The sequence below is a fragment of the Micropterus dolomieu genome, linkage group LG21, assembly GCF_021292245.1.
Source record: "Micropterus dolomieu isolate WLL.071019.BEF.003 ecotype Adirondacks linkage group LG21, ASM2129224v1, whole genome shotgun sequence".
Taxonomy (NCBI): Eukaryota; Metazoa; Chordata; class Actinopteri; order Centrarchiformes; family Centrarchidae; genus Micropterus; species Micropterus dolomieu.
In genome coordinates this window covers 21,988,846-22,014,101 of record NC_060170.1, presented here as the reverse complement: position 1 = coordinate 22,014,101, position 25,256 = coordinate 21,988,846, and the positions used below count along the sequence as shown (strand labels likewise).

At 39.4% G+C, this 25,256-nt stretch overlaps 1 protein-coding gene across 1 annotated transcript; it reads right to left on the bottom strand.

The window, feature by feature from the left end:
• Positions 1–420: 420 nt before the first annotated feature.
• Positions 421–24,913, bottom strand: LOC123959727 (guanine nucleotide-binding protein G(q) subunit alpha). The gene is made up of 7 exons (XM_046033967.1): positions 23,870–24,913; positions 12,924–13,108; positions 9,259–9,413; positions 8,913–9,041; positions 7,504–7,633; positions 6,568–6,721; positions 421–5,538 (listed from the first exon to the last, which is right to left on the bottom strand). Exons 1-7 carry the CDS (start codon positions 24,003–24,005, stop codon positions 5,348–5,350), a joined length of 1,080 nt encoding a protein of 359 aa, XP_045889923.1. The 5' UTR covers positions 24,006–24,913; the 3' UTR covers positions 421–5,347.
• Between the last annotated feature and the right edge of the window lie 343 nt (positions 24,914–25,256).

Genomic DNA, 25,256 nt, shown 5'->3' with positions numbered 1-25,256 from the left:
AATTAAATAGTGGCTACGGCCCTGCAGTAAGCAGCAGTCACCTGCTTAAATAAAATACAGCCACACATTCAAACACAGAAAACTGGGAAAAAACTCTACTAATGTGAAATTAGACTGTACTTTAAAAGGGAATCATTAACGTCTCAACAGTTTGACTCAGACAGTTTGTCAAAATGCTGACAGAGAGAAACACTCTTCCTATGATCTCATTAACACCTTTTAGAGATCTTTGCGTCTATGTGTGCGTATGCAGGTCACTATTAAATCTGTATCATTAATACACACTGGGAATGTGAGATTGACGGTACATGTGAATGTGTGTGTGCCCTGACCTTAACATGTCTGTGTCATTTACACATTAAACTCTAAATTAAGTAACTTTCTTGAGCATTGGGTTATACAAAATAACCACAGGCAGTCTTCAGGCTTCAGTCTGTTTATCCACACTTTTGTCCTCTTTTTGAACAATGTTCTCAACAAATACATTTTTGAGTCCAGTCTACTCCGTATTATCATCAGGATTGCTTTGGAACAGAAACATTTACAAAAACAGAAAGACTAAATGTGCATCAGCTGGAACATTTCATTTCTCTACTCAGTCAAGTTGAGCCATTTTTAATGGCGAATTTGTTTCATCTTCCCTGTGATCATGAAGACATGATTTAGAATGTGAACATCAATGGCTTTTTATGAAATGGGAAGGATTTTCTTGGAGCTGTTGCCTTGATTTACAGCCAAAAGGTTTCTTGCATCTAAATAAACTTAATTTATGGTGGTGTTAGTAGTTTTAAACCAGGAAGTAAACAAAGCCAGCTCCCTGTCAGCCACGTTTTCATCTTTCTCTAAAAGCATTGTTGTCTCAGTTTTTTCTTTTTGAGATTTTTTTATGTGCATGTAAAAATATTGATTACCTCAGATAACAGGGGGGAAAAAGAGCTAAAATAACTTCTAAGGGGTAACTTCACCCAACATGTTGCTCGGCAGTATGCTTGGGGAACATTCTGAACTTTATAGGGTAAAAAGACTCACATCTGTGTTCACTTTGACTTCATTCAGAGCTTGACAGAGGTAAGAAGTGTAATACAAATGGAGTTCAAACACAACTGGCAAGGACGTCTGGCAAAGCATTAAGCTCAGGCTGTGATATATCAGTCACAGACCTGAACTATGATGGGGAGTAATGATATACATTTAAAGACATTGAATTAACCACATTGTACAAATGGCAGCTATATCACTAACATTACAGAAAAGAAAAATCAGAGTCGACATACTTTTGAAAAGAAACATGTTGAAGGAGGATACAAGGAAACACGGTACATATTTGGAGATCATCATAATAGCACTATTTCAAAATGAGTCATTAAACTTCATATCTTCTTTATTTGGAGACAAAGAAACCCAAAAAAAGTAGGCTAAGACTTGAGCAGAGAGCCATTTATAGAAAGTTATTTTTCCCCACACGCGACCCTGCGGTTCCACATAACGTAGCCCACAATATACTGTAAGTAACACTGTGCTGCTCTTGATCATACTGCATGAAATTTAACCAGCAGCAGAGGTTTTCAACAATGCGTGTCAGCAAGTCAACACCAGCTGGAGTCTGTGGTGTCTTAAAGGGAAAATCCAGCCGGAAGGTAACTCACATGTGCTCCCTCAGAGTAATCATGCCAACATGAACAAATCACTCACAAATCTTGGAAACAGTCTTTTGTGGCTCATATTTTTCTGATGAAATCCTCTCATAATTAGCATTTTTGCCAGTATAACATACACAATATAGATTATAATATACTGTCATCATTGTGTAAAAAAACCCACTAATCTTAGATCTGTTAGTTGAAACACTCCAGCTTTTGTCATTTCTTTATCACTTGAGCTTTCTGAATGACTTTGAGGCTCACAAACATGGATGTGTGGTCTCTGCTCAGCAAATTGCTTAAACAAGGATTTTCCCTTTAAGTAACAAGGACAATGCAAATAGCCACTTTACAACAGCAGAGACAAGTTACCGTTTGCTGCAGCTCTACAAGTGATCAGCAACTCTGATAAGTTGAAACTAAAGTTCAGCCTCAAAACATCTCCTCTGGCAACAAGCAGTTTTTACATTAACACCATTTTAACATTCAGTAAAATGTGTGACGAGCTGCCCCCCCCCACGCTTTTTTCTACTGCTGTTGACAAGTGGTTATTGTAAGATCTCGATTTACTTCAAGTACAATGTGAATTGGACGGGAAATGAACTTGCTGAGGTGGTTGTTGCCTGCCAAAATCAACCGTCCTTGTATGCAATTTCAGCAGCCAGCTGAAATATCTGAAAACAACAGGACCTCCAAGTGAGGGCTGGTTACTTGCCAAAGTGGCTGGTAGATGCCGAAACCACCGCCAAATGGCGAGAAAACAGTCCGCAGGTGGCTGCTGGTGATTTGGAGACCAGACCATACAGGCACATTCTACATATACAGATGTGTAGGAGCACTGTTAATCATAGTCACATCAGGCAGTCCAGTGCATTATAATGCACTGTGGCGTGGATTTTAAGACATGAATTTGATGTGGCAACATTATGAAATCAATAGAAAGTGTGTTCCGATTACAGTTCACTCATGACGTGCTGATAATTTCTGGTAACAATGTCATATAAGCTACAACTCAAAGCTATTCCCAGGTCTTCTTATAGCTCAGAATAACAAAGAGCCAAAACCGAACAATCCTCCATCTGCACAAGGGGAAATTATTGGATGCACTAACTTCACTTCTCATAAAAACACAGGTGCCTTGCATGGATTTCAGAGGCACAGCTTATTCAATAAGGCAGTATGTACATGTGAACTTGTTGTGTAATATCTCCTATGTAGTCATTTCATAAATAAAGTCCAAAATAATACTGTACATTCTAATGAAATGGAGGCAATCGAGATAAAAGAAATAAAAAAAAGAAAGAAAGAAAGAAAGCACCTGTAAATGTACCATCCTAATAAAGCCAAATGGTTGTCATTTTTGCACGTTTGTGTTCACTGGTAAGCCACGGACTCTGACACACTATAAAACAGAGTTTGTATCTGGGTGGAGGGTCATTTGACGGGGGTGTAAAGGGGGGAGGGGGGGGGGCGGCATTCCAATCTACTAGCACAGTCCCTAACATGATTTTTATACAAAATCTGAGCCCAAGCAACACTTTACCTGCCTGACATCTACCTTGTTCTACTAATACGTGTTAAAAATAACATCTTGCCTACAAAAGGTGGTTGGCGGTGGGGTGGGGAGTGCTCAGGATCACAAGGTGTGCAGTAGACTAAATATCAAAGTTCATGAATACTTATTGAGTGAGTAATGAAATCAAACATAAAAAATAAGAATCAATGAGTGATGTGACTATACCTATATGAAAAGTGCAAATGTCAAGTTCTTGAAGCCAGTAAAGAACTAAACTATTAGAAGTAGCCCTGTAGATTGGAGTTAGTCTGCAGTTTTTCATATAAAAGTCAATTTAACAAACCAGCTACAATATGTACTGGCATGCGAATTGATCGGTTGTTGGATAATAATATTCCTCTTTATGCTGTTCTGAAGCTGAACAATGTTTCTGTGCTGAGAAATAAAACAAAACACAAAGTGTACATTCTTCTCTTTAAAAAAAGGAAACAAAACCAAATGTGTAAATAACATGTTTTTTTCCCCCAAAATGTTATTAGCCTACATACAATACAATTACATAGATACATATTTTCAATACCGCACATTCAATCTGCCAAAAACGTAATGATTACAAAGCCAACAGAGATGCTGCCATATATATATAGAGAGAGAGATGTATGTACAATGATTATAGCATTCATAATTGCACTATGCCACAATAAATGTAAATTACAGGCTTATGTTCAAGGGAATTGTTTCCAAAAATTCTTAAAAGTAACTTGGGAATGAGCAACTGCAAATCTGAGGAGCCAATCAAAAACTAGAAGGGCTTACTTTGGTAACAAGTGAATATGAACACTCAGCCCGTTTACATAGGAATATAGCCAAATGTATTCTCCACTGCTATTAAACTACAACAGTCAAGACAGCCATCATCAATAGACACAGCTAAAGTGTGACTGGATAGTCTGTAAGCCAGGGGGAGGGGTTTGTAGCCACACCCGAGGTTGTGATTGGACAGTTTCTCTGATTTTGTTGAATACTTCAAAAACTGTCGGTCAGTCAGTCCGCTCCTTCTGTGCTCATTCACCCTGCTCTTTTCCTGTCCTCAACGCTTATTCCTTTCATTAAAGTAGTACACAACGCAAAGTGGAGTCTGGTGCGTGAGTTGTTTTGGCATTGACAATAAATATACATATTACAATAATAAAAAAGCATTAAGGTGGCACAGTTGAACATAAATCATTTAACAACATTGTCTCATAAATTATTACTTCCTTCAGTCTGTGTAAAGCAGCCAGCACCGTCATGGTCTTCATGACATGACAGAGAAGAGGTCCCTGTGTGCCTTCTCAACTGGCCACTCACAGCGTTTTTAAAAGCCAAATTTCTCTCACACTTCTTAACTTCATGGTTATGGCAACGCTGGAGAATTGTCACATGACTGTCACTAAACACAGGACTCAGGCTACTTTCCCCAAAATGTGGAGAATGTACTTCCACGGTCACACATGCTCTAGTCATCGGATGATACCAAAGTCAGTGTAATAATAATAATGATAATAATAATCATTTAAGTCAATCAATACCAAATTGATATGAAATCATTTAAAAAAAAATCACAGTTTATGCCTTTTCATCAAGAGACTTGCCAATTAGTCCTTAAAAGAAAAACAGGAAGCAGTCAATTAGAGATCTGTTACATCATTTCTGGTTGGGCAAACAGGTAAATGGATGAATCTTCAGAATGAACTGGTAGGTAATGAGGGAGGGTAAAAAAAAAAGAAATTGAATTCCTTCTTGTTTATAAAAAGGCAGGGAGGGAGGGAGCACACTGCATTTGCTACAGCTCTGATGTATCAGACTGACAGACAAAACAAGCCCCCAAAGTAGTTTCTTTCTTTTTGTCAAGCGTAGAAATGAGGACCGTTGCTGTACATGTTCAACAGCAAATGCCTCCCCAACCCTTCCAGATATCTTGTCCCCCCCCCCCAATATTTCATCAACTCCTTAAATAGCAATAAAACATTTACTTTGTTGACCCCTTGGGGACCAAGAGGTCAACAAATGGCAAATAAATTAGTATTATGCAACCATTAGATTTTTTTTTTCTGATTTTCTTTTAATGTGTGTGTATATGATCTATCTTTTCACGGATTGCATCAGTCAGTGTGTGTTGAGGGCCTCCTGTTGGCAGCCCTGCTCCGCTCTACACCAGGTTGTACTCCTTTAGGTTGAGCTGCAGGATGGTGTCTTTGACGGCGGCAAAGACGAACCGGATGTTCTCTGTGTCGGTGGCACAGGTGAAGTGAGAGTAGATGATCTTATCGCTGTCTGGATTCAGGTCCACAAACATCTTGAGGATAAACTCTCGCCCTGCTTGGGCATCCCTCTGGGGACCTGGAGAGGGGGAAGACGAGTTTCCATGAATACACTTGCCAGAGGGTACAATGAACTCTTTTTGTTCATTATACACTGTCTGTATTCACTCAACCCAAAACAAAGACACTTATTTTTAGGGGAACAAATAAATTCAAAATCCTTCTGGCATAATTTGTTTTTCTTGCAGGCTAGCGCATTCCACAATAAGTCTACTCGATACTCTGAAGATGCAGATGTTTATAAAGTACTGATTTTTTTGGTACCTGTCCTGATTTATTTATAACACCACACTGTTTCCAAGTGTCTGCGTTCACTCAAGAAAATGAGCACAAATTACTTTACTTTACTACAATTATAACATTTTTGTTTGTGCATTTGTCAACACCAGCGGGATTATTGAAAGCTTTCCTGTTAGAAGCCGATTGTTTTCCCCAACAGTCAAAAAGAAGACATCTACTGCCTTCAGTAATCCAGAAGGCTTTTCACAAATGAACAATCAGTTTTACTTTGATCCATTTCAAAAGTGTTTGACATTTAAGAAGAAATGTCATGTCTGAAATACATGAAATTTCAGACGTAGGCACTTGTTTTTAAACCAAGATATCACAGATACGTCAAATACTATAAAATGTATCAAGCAGAATTTGGGTGTCAGTCTGACATTTCTTTTGCAATTCTTGCCAAATACTAATTAGCGGAACAATATGTCCAGCATGGTCATAATCCTACAAACATATGAGACGATTATACTTTTGGTATTTAGGTGTTATGTTTGCCAGCATAATACAGTATATATTACTGAGTAGTACACACCAATATATGGACACATTATCAATATAAGCCAATAACAGTTTCATAAGTATATAGTATATATTTATTAAGTATATCAATATGGATCTAAAACTTCTTACAGCTGAAACCTGGCTGAAAACTTGGCAAGAAGACCTGTCATGGTGTGCAAACTAGCAGCTAAGAGGAGTTTTGTGCTTCATTCAGATGTTTCAAATTTGGGATGGACTGGGCTGACACGATGCTGCTGTGACTCACCATCATACTCTGGAAAGTAGTCGACCAGATGAGAGTACATGATCTTCTCCTCCAACAGGTCCTTCTTGTTGAGGAAGAGAATGACTGAGGAGTTTTGGAACCAGGGGTATGTGATTATTGTCCTAAAGAGAGCTTTGCTCTCCTCCATCCGGTTCTACAAAGAGAGTGTGTGAATATGTGTGCGGGGGGGGGGGAGAATATCACTTAATTAAACCACAGTCTTTCATATTCATTAAGAACAGATTTTAATAAACGTTTTACCACACCAGAGGGAGAGCAGCAAAGATCAGAGAACGGTGGCCACGTCACCTGCAAGAGTTTAATTTCTCCACTTGTACTTCATCTCAGTGTTTAACTGAACAAAATAACCCTTCTGAAAGCAAGCCTTAGATATCACATTGCCGGTACTGCACTGTATTAAGACTGCAAAAGACAATATTTCCTATATAATATAAAAACTAATCTACTGACAACAGAATACGGAGACCTGCAGCTGGTCAGTCTTTGCGGACTCACAGTAACAAAGGAAGAAAAACACACGGGCACAAAACCAAGACGACACACACACGAACACACACCTGCTCATTAATACACTTTAACAAACTGCCACACATGCTGTATCCTCTCAAGAAGGAGATCTGGCCCGAGGAGTATTCAAAACAGCTGCCTGATTGTTTACAAATGCTTTCCAAAGTAAAAAAAAAGGTGGAGCACAGCCAGGCAGGAGGAGAACCTGATTTCCATTGTTTTAATTAAGGAATAGCTTTTGATCTTCAGAGCCAACTCATCTTCCACATCACAGAAAATAATAAAGCGTTTTAATAGCTGAAATTGTTTTTGAAAATGTGCATCGCACAAACAATATAAATTGACTTGCTGTTGTCCGCCACAAATAAATCTAAAAACACTTTGTGTGCGTGTGTATTCATTATTCACCTCGTTGTCCGATTCCACCAGAACTTGGTCATACTCGCTGAGAGCGACCAGGAACATAATGGACGTAACGTTCTCAAAGCAGTGGATCCACTTCCTCCTCTCCGACCTCTGACCTCCAACATCCACCATCCTGTTGTGGCAGCAGCATTCAGGAGAGAGAAAACAGTCACTACAAGCATTGGAAATCTGTTTGAATATCTGATATTTGAGGTGGATCTGGTCAACCTGACAGGAGGAATACGTGAAAGTATAAAACTTATCATTTCCTGTTGCAAGTAGGGGCTACTGTGACAATGACTGAATATTTGAATGTAGATGACTTCAGGGTGGGACTAATTGAAACATGTGAAGCTTGGTACAGATTTGACCGTGTATACTCAAGTTACAACAACTTCAACGCCACAGGCTTGGCCTCCAAGGAAAAACTCACAGCTTTTCTTTGGCAGTGTGTTTAGATTGCACTGTGAAAGTCTGAGGTCGATCTGATTAATTCTCTAGGAGGATTCTTTAGGGAATGGCTCCAAGAGGCTTGTTTTTTTTACATCTTGACTTGATACATCTGCCACAAAATTGTTGTGCATCTAGGTGAAACGTGCTGCGGGAGCTGCTCTGTAGGGGGCGCTAGCGAGCCATTATGCCAAGTCCCTGCATGAGACCCATATCGAGGTAATTTCAGGCAGCTCTGATACGTGCAAAGTTTCATGAGTTTTCAAGCACCTTTAGCCCGTTAAAAATGTGCAATCAAACGTCATGAATGGTGATCCTTGGGTGTGATTTCAAAGTGATTCTAATATTCAGCTGAGGAAAAGCAGAATATTAACATTGTGACTATGACCATAATTCCACCTAAGCGAGATAAAGACAAGGGGAATTTCCTGCAAAATATACCGAAGAATCAAAAGTGAAACTGCATGTTCAGTGAAGTTGTTTGAGTTAAAGTGTATCATTGTTATAAAGTGGTGTGAACAAAAGCAGCCACATGTTAAGCATTCATAATTTTACTTTTGGGTACTTTAAATCTTAATAAAGCATGTATATTTTATGAGCTTAATGTACTTGTCACATAAAATATTAATCTGCATTGTGATGAATTTAGTACAACCATCAGATAAATAAAGTTGCATAAAAAGGTACAATATTTCTCTTTTACAAGTCCTGGAGTAAAAATAGAGAGTAAAATGTAAAAACATACACACACTTGTTGTAGACTAAAAATTTTGGGAATGTTAGACTTGGACTTCTTTAGGTCAAGTCAGTAGTTGAGGATCAATATTATTCTATACTTATATAAATGGCTATGGCGTCTAAACAAAAGTGTTTTTCTTTAACATTTCCCTGCATTTCCTGTGCTGAGTATTTACAATGTTCCTTTGTTTTATGTTTTCTGATCCTCAATATATTTCCCTCACCTGAATATGACACTCTGCAGGTCAAACGGGTATTCAATGATGCCCGTGGTGGGGACTCGAACCCTCAACACATCCTGCTGAGTGGGAAGGTAGGCTGGCTCGGCGATCCGGTCCAACGCGTTCAGGTAACTACACACACAGAGGGAGAAAATTAACCAGGATGTGCATTTGTAATCACGGAAACCACCAAAAAATGTGTCTCTAGTGCTGACACAGTACCTTCAAGGAAGTCTTGTGTTTCACCTTAAAACACCTTTAGAAAAGTCTTCCCTGAGATTTCTTATAAGCCTGAATTCAATTCATATCGAACATCTGCATTCGTTGTGTGGTACTCCATTCTACTCACTATTTGGTAGAGTCTGAGAGTTGGTATTCTCTCCTTCGATCATAGCACTCCTGGATGCCTGGGTCATTCCATAAGCTCTTGATTGCATCTACATAAGGATTCTCGAACATGGAGACCTTTTCTACGTCCACTTCTCTCACAATGTTGGCGTTGCCCTGGAGGGAAGAAACAAAGGAAAAGCTGGAGTGACTAAAGCTGATGATACACGGGGCAACTTTTTGAGCAATCTTGCTGGTGCCAAGTCAGACTAGGTTTTGAACGGATAGCGGTGGTGCGGGGAGGGTGGCGGAGTGATGGGGGAAGGGGATTACGGTAGTAATCTTTACTCATTACCATTGACGGCAACATTGCTCAGCACCATTGCTCTAAAAGTTGCTCCGTGTATCATCAGCTTTACTGAGACGCACATCTTTATTTAACAACACCAAACAAAAAGTAATACTTCCTTTCTTAAAACTTCATCAAGCTTTTTTGATAATTGTGAAAGGCCTAATTATCACAAGTTTATTTTCTCACATATTCTATATCCAGCAATGTCTTTACACCCCCAGGCATGGGCCTGATATCTGAAGCTCAAATCCCGCTGGGCCTATTAAGGGGAAAGTTTTGCTGTCCTAGATTCCAATTAAAACTCTCCTGTGTCTCATGACAAGAGATCAACATGTTCCCGAAAGTTGAAACGATTCCTCTTTCACATACTGCACTGATATTATATTACGATGTATAATTACGTCTGTGCTGGACAGACGTAATTTGACCAGCTGTTATCATAAAACAGGGAGCTATTATGATAGGATAACAATGCATTGGAATCATCATCTAACCCCTACCCAAGTCTTTTCACTTACTTAGGATAACCTACAGTGTATAGTCATACAGTATGAATTAATTAAAACAAAGGAATTAACGTTCTACTTATTTAAAGTGCTGTAATGGATGTGGAGTAAAAGATGTAAATTATTTATGTGACTGAAACATTTAGACTTGGCCATGATATTACACCTTTTGAAATAATCTACGGTGGAGAGGAAAGAGTTTTATTTTCCAATATGTCTCTTTGTCTCTTATCAGTTTCTTTATTCTTACAAACTACCGGAACTACCACAAGAATAACAAAAAAAATGAGCAAGAAAGATGTCATAAAAGGACAAAGAAGGTAACCAGTACACACTACACTGATTAGCCTACAGTCCTTACATAAATGCCCACTGAGTCTGTGTAAATACGATCGACATGTTTCATTTTCACTTCCTTAGTGATGTCAGCGAACTCGTTTGTCAAAAAGGTATAATAAGTTCCCGTTTCGGCCGTATGTATATGAGAGCACAGGGATGTTGAATGCAAAGTCAACAAGGCTTTCAGTAGTTTGCATTGTACACATAACTTCCGATTTCATCGCACACTTAATTTTGTTTGCTGTACTTAACTACTTTCCTCGGATAATAGTATCCCAGTATGTCACATACCAAACACACTAAACCCACAAAAGCCATTTTGATAGTCCATATACTGGATTACAGTATGCTGTATGAAGGGAGCTGGTGGTAAACTGGAATTTAAAACTTTTATTTACTAAATGTCTTTTGTCTCTTATTTTTTTCTAATAAAAAGCGATTACAGTGACATTGTTTTTACTCAACCTATTTGAGGGATGTACTTGGTTTTTATGGTGTTTAAAGTGGGTAAAACAATGGTGAAATTGCTGGGCTGAAACACATTCACTTTCATTCTTTATGAGCATGAGGGAAGCGAAAGCACACAGAGAATGATGATCCAGCACAACGGCAGAGATTCAAAAAGTGCCTGCTCAAGTTAAATCCAAGTTGTGGTGCTATTTTGAATATCATAGTTTATTCCGAGTGCTATCTAATGAACAGGTGTTTGAGGTTTGGCTCCCCCTTTTCATTGGTTGTTACAGTCTGTCTCTTCAGCATAAAGATGTATTGTTTTTATATTGAGAATTTGATGCCTGATGAAGGTCGATGATTTAAATGTGCTGACAGTGTGTGATAATTCAATGCTTTCTTTCACAAATCCTCAGTCTACAAAAATAAGCTGTTATGACTAAAAGCTGTCTGTAAATTGTAAACATAAAGTCAGATATACAGTGGTACAAATGCAACCAACATGTGGTTATGCAACAAGCTGTTGCTTTACCTTCAGAAATCCGCCTGTAAGGTCTGCCCTGACTATCCAGAAATACATAACCAAATACTTAAAACTGAAGTACGGCTGCTCTGTTTGACAATAAAGTTGAAATGAACTGAACTTATGATGATGATTATGATTTTCGCCACGACTCGGGGTCCATCAGAAAAACACACAAAATCATAACAGACAAACAACACTTCCTAAAATACCAAAGCACAACTACAAAAGCGCGAAGACAGTTATACCAATGCTTCCACAGAGGTGACTGGTATCGTACAACACTATTACTAGGATTAGGAATCATGATTATTTTGGTAAATATTGAGATCACGATTACTCAACACGATTTATAGGGCTTAAACGTGATAGGGCGTAATCGTAAACCTTGACAATTAAATCACAGCCACAGCCAGCCTGAGAGTGACTTTGGGCTTTTAGAGAGGGCACCGACGACAACACAATCAATGGAACGACAACACAATCAATCAAGAGAATCACTGCAAAACTGAATGCAACACAATAGTCGTTTTGTCTCGATTATCTGTTTTCATAATCGCCAATATCGTAATTGAAAATAAAGTTTGATTAATCACCCTTAATTAATTTTGTAACGTATTAGAAAGCCTCTGTATATTCCCTCCTCTAATGAAATTAAGCCGATGGCAACTGGTCTATGTGTTGATGTCATTTACAGAGATGACAATGCTGATAAAATTTGACTCACCAAAATACATTTGTAATACAATTACAATATCCACAATTTCAGTTTTTATTACACTTTTTTTCTTTGCATTACAAGTGAAATACTTCTTATCCTACTGTAACATCCCACAATTGTGATCCGAGTTCTGGATATATCACTAAAATCTACTAAATAATTTTACAACCCTTCCTAACCAAACCCCAAAACCTTTGAGAGAACAATGTCCGACTGGACTGTGGCCAGGCAGGGAGGAGCTAAAGCACTGTGGTCAGCTTTCACCTGAAATTGTCTCATTATAAAAAGCATTGCCGAGGGGATGACAACTACGCTCCGCTTCCTTTTATGTGTCACTCTCACAGGGAATGAACTGCGAGTAAGAGGTCATTGTAACAGCTCCCAAAGCTATGACTACAAGGGTAACAAATGAAAAAAAAAGGACCCACTGAAGTGACACAGAGAGTAACTTTGTGTGAGGAGAGTCTCTCTTGTGTATTTGCATACGTGTATTTGTGTGTGTGTACATGCACACATGGATTTGAGCACACAGAAATACACAAGCAAACACAAATACACAGGGTGTGATGGAGGGCTGGAGCGCTTTAAGGACACAGGAAGTGTCAAAAAGAACAGGAAACGATTATGGATGGCTGTTTCAAATAAGATAGACAGCACTCTAAAAATAAACAAAATAAACTGTGGCCACTTTGCTGCTTCTTTCTCTCTTTTCCTCATTTCTACTGGCCACACTACACTATAGTCATTGTTTCAGTTGAGGTATTTGAAATGGCTTGAGTGGAAGGATCTCATTTACCTTGTTGTGCTCATATTTGTAGGGGATCTTGAGCGTCTCCATGGCTCGGATCATGGCCTGCATGGCTGTGAAGATGTTCTGATAGACCAGTTTGGTGAAACCTCTTTTGTCCTCGTCGGAGTAGCCGGTGCCGTGGATAATCCTCATCTGTTTGATGAATGTGCTCTTTCCACTTTCCCCGGTGCCTGAGAAAGTAGACAGGGAAAAGGGACACCGTAAACAGAGTTAATTAATTTTGTAGGTTTGTGCGGGGTTTCATTTAACTACAGCACACACACAGCATCAGCGTCCACGCTCCTTAAATGGACATGTAGTCATTTATGACTTTCCTGGACCTGTGTGGCCAAAGAAAGAACTGCAACAACATAACAAAAGTCATATTTTTAAAAATAACACAGCAACTACATGACAGCTATAAAAATCTTGCTGGTATTCCTGCAGATAAGATTACTATAATTTATAAATATGTCCAATATTCACTGTTTATTTAATCCTCTCTTTTTCTCTACCAACTGTGGGGGAAACTCTGGCTCTTAAGCATCAGATCAGGCTAGAAAAACACCCCTCACGGTGTCAGGCAAAAAACACACAAAACCTCATACAACCACAGTAACAATCAGATCAACACTGTCCTTATATTTTCACATTTAATTTATGACTGTATAACTGCGTGAACGAATAAATTAATATGCTTCTTATAAAAACAGGAAATAGGAATTAAATGAGAGTCCCAACTTAACATCCTGTCATGCAATGCTTGTGCACTCTCAGATTTTACAAAACAGGTGTCAGAATTCCCTCCGGGGAAACTGAATCCTGGCTTTATTTACTCACTCGTGTACTCAGTCAGTCACTCTTACTATATTATGTGCTGCTGGCTACTTTCCTCCCAGCCTGTTGTTCTTGGTCTGGTGACAAACCAAGAACAACATCTCTCTCCTCTCAGTGGTGACAGGGACTATTTGGGTGTGAAGAGCTGGAGGCGTAGTTTCTCTTTGGTTCACTGAGAATCTTGGCAGACAGCAGAACAGTCTAACTTTACCTCACCGATCACTCTTGAACAACTTTGGCAGGAAGGATTGCATGTGTGTGTTCTGCATGTCAGCGGCCAAGAGACTTGTCCTGCATTCCACTGTCACCTAGTGTTACTCTCCTTTGTACTGTATAATATAAACCCCGTTTTAGCCCAGTTAGCCTCTCTACTGTGGGCCCACAACCCATACTAAGCACTTTCCAAAACCAAGCTAAGAGAGACTGAACTAATGCTGAAATACTATAATCTCTACTGACAGCATTTCTCTTGTAGGGTTTAGAAGCATGACATGAGCAGAGAAGGTAGTAATGACAAAGCCTGACTTAACAACTGGACGTGCTTTGAGCCAAGCACTTAACCCATAAAATCCTATTTACAAATTACTTTTTGTATGAAACAATGAGGAAATACTACCATGTACACATATGCATCAGAATATATGTATTATCATGCAACTTCTTTCTCTTGCCTAATTGATTCGATGAGGTGGCTTTGAAATATGAACATATAGCTAGGTGAATTTTTGCCACTTATGTTGCTAGTCTATTTTTCCAAGGCCCTAGGCAAAGTTCATACATGCTCATGCTATTTGATTTTTAATTGGATTTTCAATTGCTAGTTAGTGCTGCATGCTAATTCTACACAAATACTGTTTTTGCACTTTGAAATATTCACCTTGTGGCACCAAAAGGTGGTTGGGACTTGTCACAACCTGTTTTTCACCCACACACACCCACCTATACATTAAAAGGACATGTTTTAGCAGTTGCTGCAGACCATGCCTTCTGGCACCCATCCTAAAAATAGACACATTCTAGTTTTTAAACAGGCAAAGTGGAACAGTGAGTAATCTCAAAAACTTATATGAACTGTACCAGTGGGTTTTGGTTTGTACAGGCACAAATGATCTGAGTTGCTGTTGAGGGGCACACAGTTCTGATCGCTTCTTGGCTGCTCAAACACAGAAAACGGGAGAGAACCTGATGTCCTCCAACACGAAGAGGAATCCATGGATAGAAACCTTTAAGATTATAGTTGGCTTTAATTTCCCAAGTCTGACCTGATACGGGTTGAGAAGCTATAATTCAGTTTTATGTTACAAAATTGGAATGCAATTGATTTCAAGAGAATGAGTCTACTTTTAAAGGTTGAAGGTGTGGTGTAAATATTTCTTATAGATACACCCATTCAAGTAAATGTTCCTCACAGAAAACAAGCTACTATCCTACAAGACACCAGTATTTATACAGCTTACATTAGGTTATAGACATGAGAAGGTTACATTGTACAGCACTGTACAACCAACAGCTGTGTGAAATATAAGAAAAATGATTCTAAAGCCTTCAAAATACCAACAACAGACAGACAGACAGCGAGTATTCTAGGTAAGAATGTATGCTGCCCATTACAAGCTGCTGATTCACCATTCAAACCAACGCAGTGACCTAGGATGAACCTGGTGTTTGAGGTTTGTGTGAATGGATCAACATTACATCGGAGGGGAGTATGTCTGCTCTGGCTCCCTGTCTGGAAGCCAGGCCCCAGGACTCATGAAAAAAGTCAGGGGAGAAAAGAAAAGACAGACTCTGTGTCTGTGTGTGCTGCATTCATTTACTTATGGGATAATTGATACTTGACTGTGAGCTGCCAAATTTTTTTTTTGATAGATAGATAGAGAGAGAAGAGAGAGAGAGAGACACACACACACACACACACACACACACTCTACGCTGTCACAAACAAAAACCGGTAAAGCAAACAGCATATATTAATCAAAGGGAATGTTTAAATGTGGTCGCTTCTTCCACTGAAAAAGCTGTTGTTCAATAGCCACAAGACAAGTCTTTGAAGTTGTACATTTCGACAGCCCCTAAATGCACCACAAAACCACAGTGTTTGCTATACACAGAGTACATCTCAAGTCTCTTATTTGATATTTCCTCAATCCTTGCTTGAACTGAAAGTACTTCTAGTGCGCCATCTTGCAGGCTGTCCCAAAGCTTTAGTTTCTGCTCAGAGCAGTGAGGATCAAGGATCGAGGAGGGAACTCTGAGCGAGGATACGCAAGAGCAGCCTTATCGGAAGTCTTTTACTGGGCAACACACCGTCTTATTGGATACAGTCTATGATTGGATATCAGTTACTGATTGGACGCTGCAACTGTTCAGACTGATACGGACCATATAAATACAGAATGCAGGTTATAATTTATGTACACATTATAAAAAATGCATGAGTGAAGAAAAGAGTTAACACACAGAGTGTGTGTGTGTGTGTGTGTGTGGGGGGGGGTAATGCAAAGTGTTTCTCTAACTACAGTCTGTAGCATCTGTGCAGTAGTCAGATCTGGAAAACACTATTGATTACTTCAGATTTACCCTTCGGACCGTAGTTAATAGCACTGCTTGGTTTTGATTTTAAAGTGAAAACTATAGGATTATACTACAGTTACAACAGATTTCTTACAGGATTACTTCAGCAGGTATTGGCAGGAAAGTCAAGCTCACAACCATAAAATTAGCCTTTCTCCAGCTTACTTGAATATGATTTTGAGTTTTTGCATTAAAATGTCAGTATATGACTAGATAAAGAAAGCTCTTCTCCCTCTCTGCCATGTTAAATCTGAAGTGTAAATATGGCTATAAAAGCACTTTAATGAACTGAAAGATAACTATGTTTAAATTAAGTCCAAGGATAGTGTTAAGCAGTAATGTGTGTGAAACTACAGGTCAAGACTGAATGATCCTATGTAATGAAACTGAACTTGATCTTTTATTGGGCAGTAGAAATGTTCCATTTGCTGAACATCCAAATGATTGTTTTTCACCTTCATAAAGAAACTCACTCCTGTGGGTGTCAAATCGATTCAGGGTAATGGTAGACAGCCTTAAGGCTGCACCAGCAAATTTCTAGGCAAAACATAAAGCAGAGGCATGACTTCAATAAAAATACGGCGGTTTACCAATGTACCAGACAGCATTTTGATGTTATCTACGAGCATTTACGGTCTGAGTATCCAAGTGTAAAATATGCTGTTTATATCCTGTCAATGCCTTGCAAGACATAACTTGACATGCTGATACTATGTCAAGTGATTTACAACATATTATGACCTGCTATAGTTTCCTCCCTAATTCTGCACTTTCTATTGCCGCACTGTTGACTTGGCTGCATTCATACAAAAATCATATGACATCTTTTTAGTGCTTCCACTCCCAATTACAACCATGTGTTTGTTAAAAGCTCATTAAACGTTTTTGGTGGACTTTGTTCAGTCGGAGCCTTGACAAAGTTTCCACAGCTTTCATTTGTCCAATAAAATAAGCTGACAATGATTGGGTAGATCAACACTTTTGCAAACGTTTTTGACAAATGATATGCACAATTTGGGGGGAAAAGTGCAGATTGAAACATGTTGTAATGGTGCAATGATTTCAGCTGTGCAAAATCTGAGCCTAGTATAGCAGCTATTTTATGTGACTATAGACATAATTTAATAATCCAAGTTGTTCGTGATGTTCTGAATCTGATATACCTTCAAATCCTGTCATCCCACTTGTATATGTGCAAGTGTGTAAAGGGGAACATAAAGTAGGTCCAATGGGCTCTTGAGGACTCGTGCTGGGCTGTGCCACTTTTGTAATTGAGCAATTTTAAATCAATTTAGCAGATGGAGACGAGCCTGATAATTAATCATGTTTAACCCTTTTGATTGTCAACAGATGTTTGAGATCTTAATTCCAAATAACCAGACCAGTCAGATGCATGCAAAACATGTAGAAATGCAACAAGAAAGTACTATGCAGCAATGATGTGTCTCTCTGGCTCAATTTTATTTTATTTTTTTATAATTTTATTAATTGATCATTTTGACAATAAAATGTCAGAATTGTGACAAATGTACATGAAATGTCAGAGCCCAGTGTGACATATTCAAATGGCTTCTTTTAACCGACCAACAGTCCTAACCCAAAAGATCCTAATCCTGAGAAGCTGTAACCAATAAAAGTTTAGCATTTTTCTTTAAAAATGACAACTTATTATTGAAATAGTTGGTAGATTCATTTTCTACCATTGGACTGGGCCTAACTGATTGACTAATGGATTCAGCTCCAGTATAAAAGAAATCCATGGTTATTTCAGTACAGTTGACAAAAGAGGTAGTTAATCTTGCTCATCCAAACAGGTTTGGCCTCAGTGGGCACAAATCAACATCTGACCACTTTGTGAGGTTAACTAATAACCTGTAAACCTATAAATTGTTGGGTTGATGTCAAATAATAAGCTACTCAAATACACTACCATCCTAAGAGACTCCTCACTGTACATGTCTTCTTAGCAGTTTCAGGTTAGTGTGTCATGTATGTACAGTAAACATGTTCCATACAGGCGAAGCATTGAGGCAAAACACTGACGGCATGCAAAGGATCATGGGAATCTGGTTAGTCTTAGATGTCAAAACATCCTTAAACACCGACAGTTGTCGTCAAAACACCCATGCTCACAACCGCATTACAAATTACAGTGGCGATAGTCGCATAAAGAATGAAAGTGTAGGTTGAAGTGCTCTTCTTTATCTCAAAAAACTAGTCAAGTGCCCTTTAAGCATTGTTTACCACTCCTTCAGTGGAGCAGCTCAGTCAATGAGCCTTACTTTCGCAACGAGCGTCACCTGTGCCAACTTCCGTCCCACATCAGATTCTAAATACGCAGGTCTTCACCTGCTCATTTTTTGGCAGATTTGCCAAACTCTGCCTGATTTCTCTGACCGAAATATGTCAAAGTCAAAGGTCTTTTCAGCACTTGATATTATTATAATGCACCACTTTAATCTGAAACAATCTGATTTTGTTTGGAGGTATGCCCATTTTAGCTTATGTGTTGTGACAAACTATAATCTGGCTGCTGTTCAGGTACATGTCAGCTGTTAGCATCTTATCTTATGTCCTCCCCTGGCTAGCATGTGTCTATCAATCATGTCAGTGGTTCCTAAACTTTTTCTGACATGACTGCTTCTGAAAAGCCAAAAGAAAACCATGTTTATTCTGCTTTGGGAATAAATCTTGCAAATCTGAATCTTGCTAGTGTCAGTGCTCACTGGTGTAATTGTTCCCAAATTAATCAGATTCGTCAACGATTTTCACAGCACACATTTTGACTTGAAAGAAGAAAAGCAAAGCTGGATCTGATAACATTAATGACGGTTCCCTTTCATTGCCTAAAATGCAGCAATTAACGCTGTTAGTTACACCTGTGTTTGACAAGTTGAGATGTCTGCTGTGAAAAGGGTCTGTTCAACTTAGTTTCACGCCACATGCTGCAGTTTTTCAACCACCGAGTTCTGTTATTTCACTAACCTTCCATTGTTAAGCATGGCATAAGTTACAAAAATTTAAAGTTCATGATATGCAACTACTTTTTGTACTAGCTGTTGGCCTTGTTGGTTAAATAAGAATTACTTAATTCAATAGAGTTACTGCCCTGCAGCTCTATGCCTCCGCTAACCAGTCAAGTTGTAGTTTACATCTATGTCTGTCTCATTTAATATATGTAGTAAATATTTGGAAGGAATTCAATAAATAAAAAGGGATAAAGTGGATTTTTTGGGGTTAAATGGAAGTTATCACTATATCAATGACACGTATGTATGATTCCAGGGAATATATGGTACCTTATAAAGTATAGCTTCACAAAATGTGGTGCTTTTGTTTTCTCCAGGCATTTTTAGATACATTGTTTGCAGTCACGTGATTCTGATGACGCTCGAAATTCCTATGACGCAGGAAGTGAAAATCAGAATGGACGAGATGGAGGAAAGCCTGCACTGTGCTAGTCATTGTTTACTCATTGTGTCATCACAGTCAATCGTAAATTATGGCTCACAATGAGTCAAAAGTTTCAACCAACTGTGAAACATGCTCTCAATCTGGCCCTCAGTTATAGTGTTGAATAATGGACAAAAGTGTTTTTTTAAAAATAATTTTTCAGGACATTATGACAGTATAGTTGACCTTGGGGTAAAAAATGTCATCACTTCATCGTTGTATCCCATTAAACATTTGTGTGAAATCTTGTCATAATAACTGCATAATTTCTTGAGTTATGGCCAAAAATGTTTGTCAAGGTCATTTTGAGGTCACAGTGACCTTTTAACCTTTGGGTCAAAATGTAACCAATTCATTGTCTGATCAACTGTGAAATGTGGTTTTGAGTTATGGCCAAAAATGTGTTTTATGAGTTCACTGTGACCTTGACCTTTGAGTAGGGATGGGGATCGATACCAGTTCTAAAAGGATCAGGTTCCAAATTTTCTCAAAACCTGAAAATCAATAAGGACTTTTCAGTACTGGTATCAAGACTAGCGGGTCAATGTGACGTTATGGCTCGAGTGTCTAATCTGATTTAACTTAAAACACGGTGAATAAGCAAACTAATGTTTATTTATTGATAGCACCAAAACGCGGTATTAAACGGGCCCGGGACTGTTTAGCATCAGGCTGCAGTCGCTGTCGGCTCACTCACACACACACACACACTCACACACACACACACACACACACACACACAGCGGCCAGCAGAGAGACGCCACTCAGTCGCAGTGGAGACAAGTAAAGTTAAGTTAGCTTCAAACTACTCAAGTTGATGACAGCTACGCTCGTTTCTGTATGTACAATAAAACCTTTGTGAGTAAAATACTTTATCAATACAACTGTCTTTAAAGAAAACATGTAGAAAGGGTTAATTTAATCATCTCTGTCGTCAGTCTCTCATCCTGTGTGTTTTATACAAGCACAGCTAATGTTAGCTTGGCATTAGCCAAATATTAAAAACAAGCTAAATAGAAAGCAGTCCGTCTGTAGCACAGACTGGTCTGTGGTCTTAAAATTTGGCACATAATTGCAAACTCAGCTGCTGGCTGAGACAAACTAGCCGCTCCTCCTTCTACATGGTAACGTTACTTACAGGCAGTGAGGAGAAGCTGACTGATGTCAGAGTTTCTCATTCTTTCTAAACATCACTCAGTATTGTGAGGTCCCATATTTGCTTTATATAGTGAAGTTGCTGTTGTTAACATTTATGTTGCTGCTCCAGAAACATTTAGTTGTATTTAAAATATTCAATTCTAATCCTTTAATTAATTTTAAAAGAACTAGGCAACTAATATGAACACTTCAAAATTTGTTTACTTATTGCAAGTGATATATCATCTCAATATATAACAATGTTATCGCACATTGAATATTTTACTCATACAGTGCAGGCCTACTTCATGCCCATTGGGTCTCGTCTATAATAATAGTAAAGTATCAATAGTGGGATCAATAAAGCCTCGGATCATTAAGCAGTCTCACTAAGGGTATCAATATCAATAAAAATTATAGATCCATCCCAGCCCATCCCTACTTTTGAAATTACTACTACTACTTTTTTAAATTTTAATTTCAAATTTGAAGAAATTCCTACCAGGCGTTCCTGAGATTTCGTGTTTGTGAGAACGGGGATAGGGACAGACAGACCCGCCAGCGTGGAAGAATAAAAAAAACGTATCAGTGCTTTCTTTCCTTGTGAACAATGAGAAGCATGAGCTGTTCTGAAGGATTATGACAACATCAATGTGTTTATGTTCATACATTGCTGAAGGAGATAAATTTTTGTTGGTCCTGGCGGAGATGCCCCGCCTCATTGTTCTTCTGCTTTGGTGGACATAAATTTTTACTGGACTTTTCCTGAGTCACCTATCTTAGTGAAGCCTTTAGTATCTCTGACTCATTAGCTGGCTTTAAACTACGCGTGTGCCAGACAGCTCCTGAGTGTTATACTATCCACCCCTGACCACCTACTCCTTCTCCTCCCGCTGCAACTACTCCTCCACTGGTCATCTGCCCAGTTTAAATGAGTGTTAATGTCAGTTCATCTCCCTTATTAGATTACAGCGTCTTAATGGATGAGATTCACAGAGGATGGATTAAATGCTTGCAATGTTTTTTTTTAAAACCTGCTCATTTGTTGTGTTGCGTGGGATTGAATGTACACACACAACACAACAAATGTACACTTTGATTGAATGTACACTATTGACTGAATGGTGGATTTAGCCATAATTGTTTTGTGAGCTGAGACATGGGTGTGTTGGTGTATGTATGAGCATCACTTTTGTTCACGACAGTCAGTTATCATGGTGTAGCCTAGACCATATTCCTATCACATTTCCTACTCCAGTCAGCCTCTAAATGCCACCCCTTAAATTGTCCCTAAAACACCTCATGACAACTCCGCACCGAAAAGACAACTACCTATCAGTCAAAACACTATACTCATGATTGCCGCACAGAGTAGAATCTATTCTCTGGAAAAATGTGACTTTCTTGTTATTAAAAAAAAAAAAAAACATAAATGTTATTCGTTTTGTCACAAAGAAATCAAATATATGGTTCATCATTACAGGAAAGGGTTTACTCTGCTACTTAATGGATTGTATCTTCCCTGCAACTCAATATTCAAGGACATTAATTGTAAGCATCCTGTGCTGACTAATAATTGACTGAATGTCATTTACTCTTATGAGAAATACAGCTTTGTACTCAAACTTACACATCACCACTTTTTGGATTGGGTCATTGGCTATTTATGTGTTTGCACAATGGGCAAATTGTTGAGTATTAAAAGAGATTAGTGGGCAACAACAACATAATTATTTGCCCGTAGTTAGCAAGGGAGGTGGCAGTCAGCTCCCTCGATTTCTGTTTATGGGAATTCATTTCATCATTTTGTACTAAAAGGAGGGCAAAGGGGGACGCTTTCTCCTTAAAACTTTCTTGAAGCATCACTTGACATCCTGAAGAAGGCATGTAAGGAAAAAAACCCTACATGCCTTCTTCAGGAAGTAGTCTGGATAATGTGACTTTAACTTCCAGACTGCCCCACCACCTTCTCCTCCGTGCATTTTCTCAAAAGGGGCCGGATCAGGATGAGAGGTTTCTGACACCACTCTCCACAACCACGGTCACCACAGCTAATGGACTTTTCGTCGGAAATCTAATTTAAAACGGGATGGTGAGTAGATGACTTGTTTTCCTCCAGTATTTCTCCAGTATGACTAATACATCATGACAGCATTTACAACCCTAGCCCCCCTTTTCACAACCCCACACTGTAGAAATGCAAAGGTAGCATAAAATAATTGCAAAAGCTTTTAATATTTTATGGCACCATTATTTTACGATTAGGTATTAAGACACCGTAGATGAAAGAGACAAACTAGATAAATAGAAGCATCTACTACAACTCATTGTGTCTCTGCAACTTGAGAATGATTAAAATAAATATATAAAAAGGTGGGTCCATGAGCATACCATCACATGAGCATATATATGTGTGTGAATGATAGGACAGCATGCTTCCAACCTTGCTCTATAGACTGACACCTGTGATTTAATCATTGCAAGAGTTAGGTGTTAAGCTGCAATCATCTCTTGATTACTCCCAATAAAACGCTAGACTTTGGCCCAGTCATATTTGACACACTCATAAGCACACCACCTGGATGGGCCCTCTGTCAGGCCAGTGTGGAGAGGTAACAGGTAAGAGTTAAGGCCCGTAGTAACTGGTAAGCATTTGTTTCCTCGACAGGAACAGGTCGCAGTTATTCAAATCAGGTGGTTTTTTTACACCAGCAGCCCTAAAGGCCTGGCAGGGAGGCATCTCTTCTGTCTGCTAACCTGCCAATCTCTGCACTCCACTCACAAGTCAATATACTGTATGTCAAGAGTTCACTCCCCAACTTCACTCAAGTGCGAAGTCCCATTTAAAGACTCCCCAACACACACCCCTCCGCCCGACAAAGGTATTTCTGTTGAGAGGAATTTGGCCTTTACATCTGTCTCCCCCCCCACTCCCTCCCCGCCCAGCTTACCGAGAAGCAACAGTTTCAGTTCCCGGCGTGCGTCCCTCTTGTCCCGGCGGAGCTGCCTTTCTATCTCGTCGTTGATCCGCCTGGCTTCTTTCGCCTCCTCGCTGAGGCAACACGCCATTATGGATTCCAGGGTCATTCTCTCTGCTTCCCCCCCCTCTCCAAAACACGCACTTTTCCGCTTTTCCCTCTTAGTGGTTCATTCAGATTTCAGATTCTTCAGAGTAAAAACAAACAAACAAACAAACAAACGGAGGCCTGTGAATGCCAAATAATGTCCTCATGCAGGCCTACTTGTGGTGAAACAACGCGTGGACGCCCTTATAATGAGCCTGAACAGCGCACAGATTGTGGTGGAAAGGAAAACTGGATACTTGAGAAATTATTGACCCCCCCTCCCCCCTGTTTCTGCTCGCCTTCCGACAGCTTCAAAATAGTGTCCAAAGCGGTTTGAGTGGAATATCTGTCCAATCTTAATTGGTGTAATCTGCTTTTCCTTCTCAATATGATCAACAGATCCTTTTAAGACACATCCTCCGTATTGCTCTGCGTGATCTCGTTAAGCGTTGCCATCCGTGCCTTCTCTCTTCGAAGTCTTCAATGTTGTTATTTTTCGCCCAACAAAATCACCTGCGTTCAAGTTGTCGTCCGTGGATGAGGGCAACCGGAAAAACCCATGAATACAGCTGTCGGTTTATTTTCCAATGGCTCGACTCCCGGGCGTGGTAAGGCAGAATATGGCGGACTTTCACTCCAATCCTCTAGACTGGGATACAGTACAGTTATCTCTCGCTGCCTGCTCAAAAGACCCAAGAAAGCCACGCATAACATTGCATTTCTGCCAGGAGCTCTCGATGCCGCAACCAAAATATATCCCAGTCTGTGTTAAAAGGTGTTCACGTCCACGGCTTCAGTAGCGGGATGAAAACAAAGGCTTAAACGCGGTGTGGTTGCTGTTTTTCACCCCCTCGGCCAATCTTCTCCTTTTCCTCAATTCTCTTCATGTATTTTTATTACAGAGGCCATCCACTCCTCCGCTGGCAGGGTGACGTCGGCCTCCCATCGACTATGGGGGGAGTGTCACGTCAAACTAACGCCACACCAGTGTTGAAAATACCCTACCTGTGGAACAGAAAATGTGAATGAATGGAGAAGCTGAACTCATTTCTCTACGGGCCATGTGTGTAATAGAGAGCACTTCTGACGTTAAGGTCCTTTAGTGAAGAGTCAACATATGCTTATGTCAATAAATGTGGTGTATTTTAATGGCAGACAATTCATGACGGTATATGATTTTCTGCAAATAGCCTACTCATGTTTGTGATTGCATGATGACAACAGTCTGAATGTGCTGTGGACTCACTAACTTCACATGTACACACATGTTATA

What these genes read in the sequence shown, in the direction of transcription:
- LOC123959727 (XM_046033967.1), bottom strand. Translation starts at nt 24,005, where the DNA reads ATGACCCTGGAATCCATAATGGCGTGTTGCCTCAGCGAGGAGGCGAAA. An exon ending in CTGCAGAGTGTCATATTCAG is followed by an intron (nt 7,634 to 8,912) that starts GTGAGGGAAATA and finishes CTGCCACAACAG; the next exon opens with GATGGTGGATGTTGGAGGTC. An exon ending in TGGTGGAATCGGACAACGAG is followed by an intron (nt 6,722 to 7,503) that starts GTGAATAATGAA and finishes CTCTCTTTGTAG; the next exon opens with AACCGGATGGAGGAGAGCAA.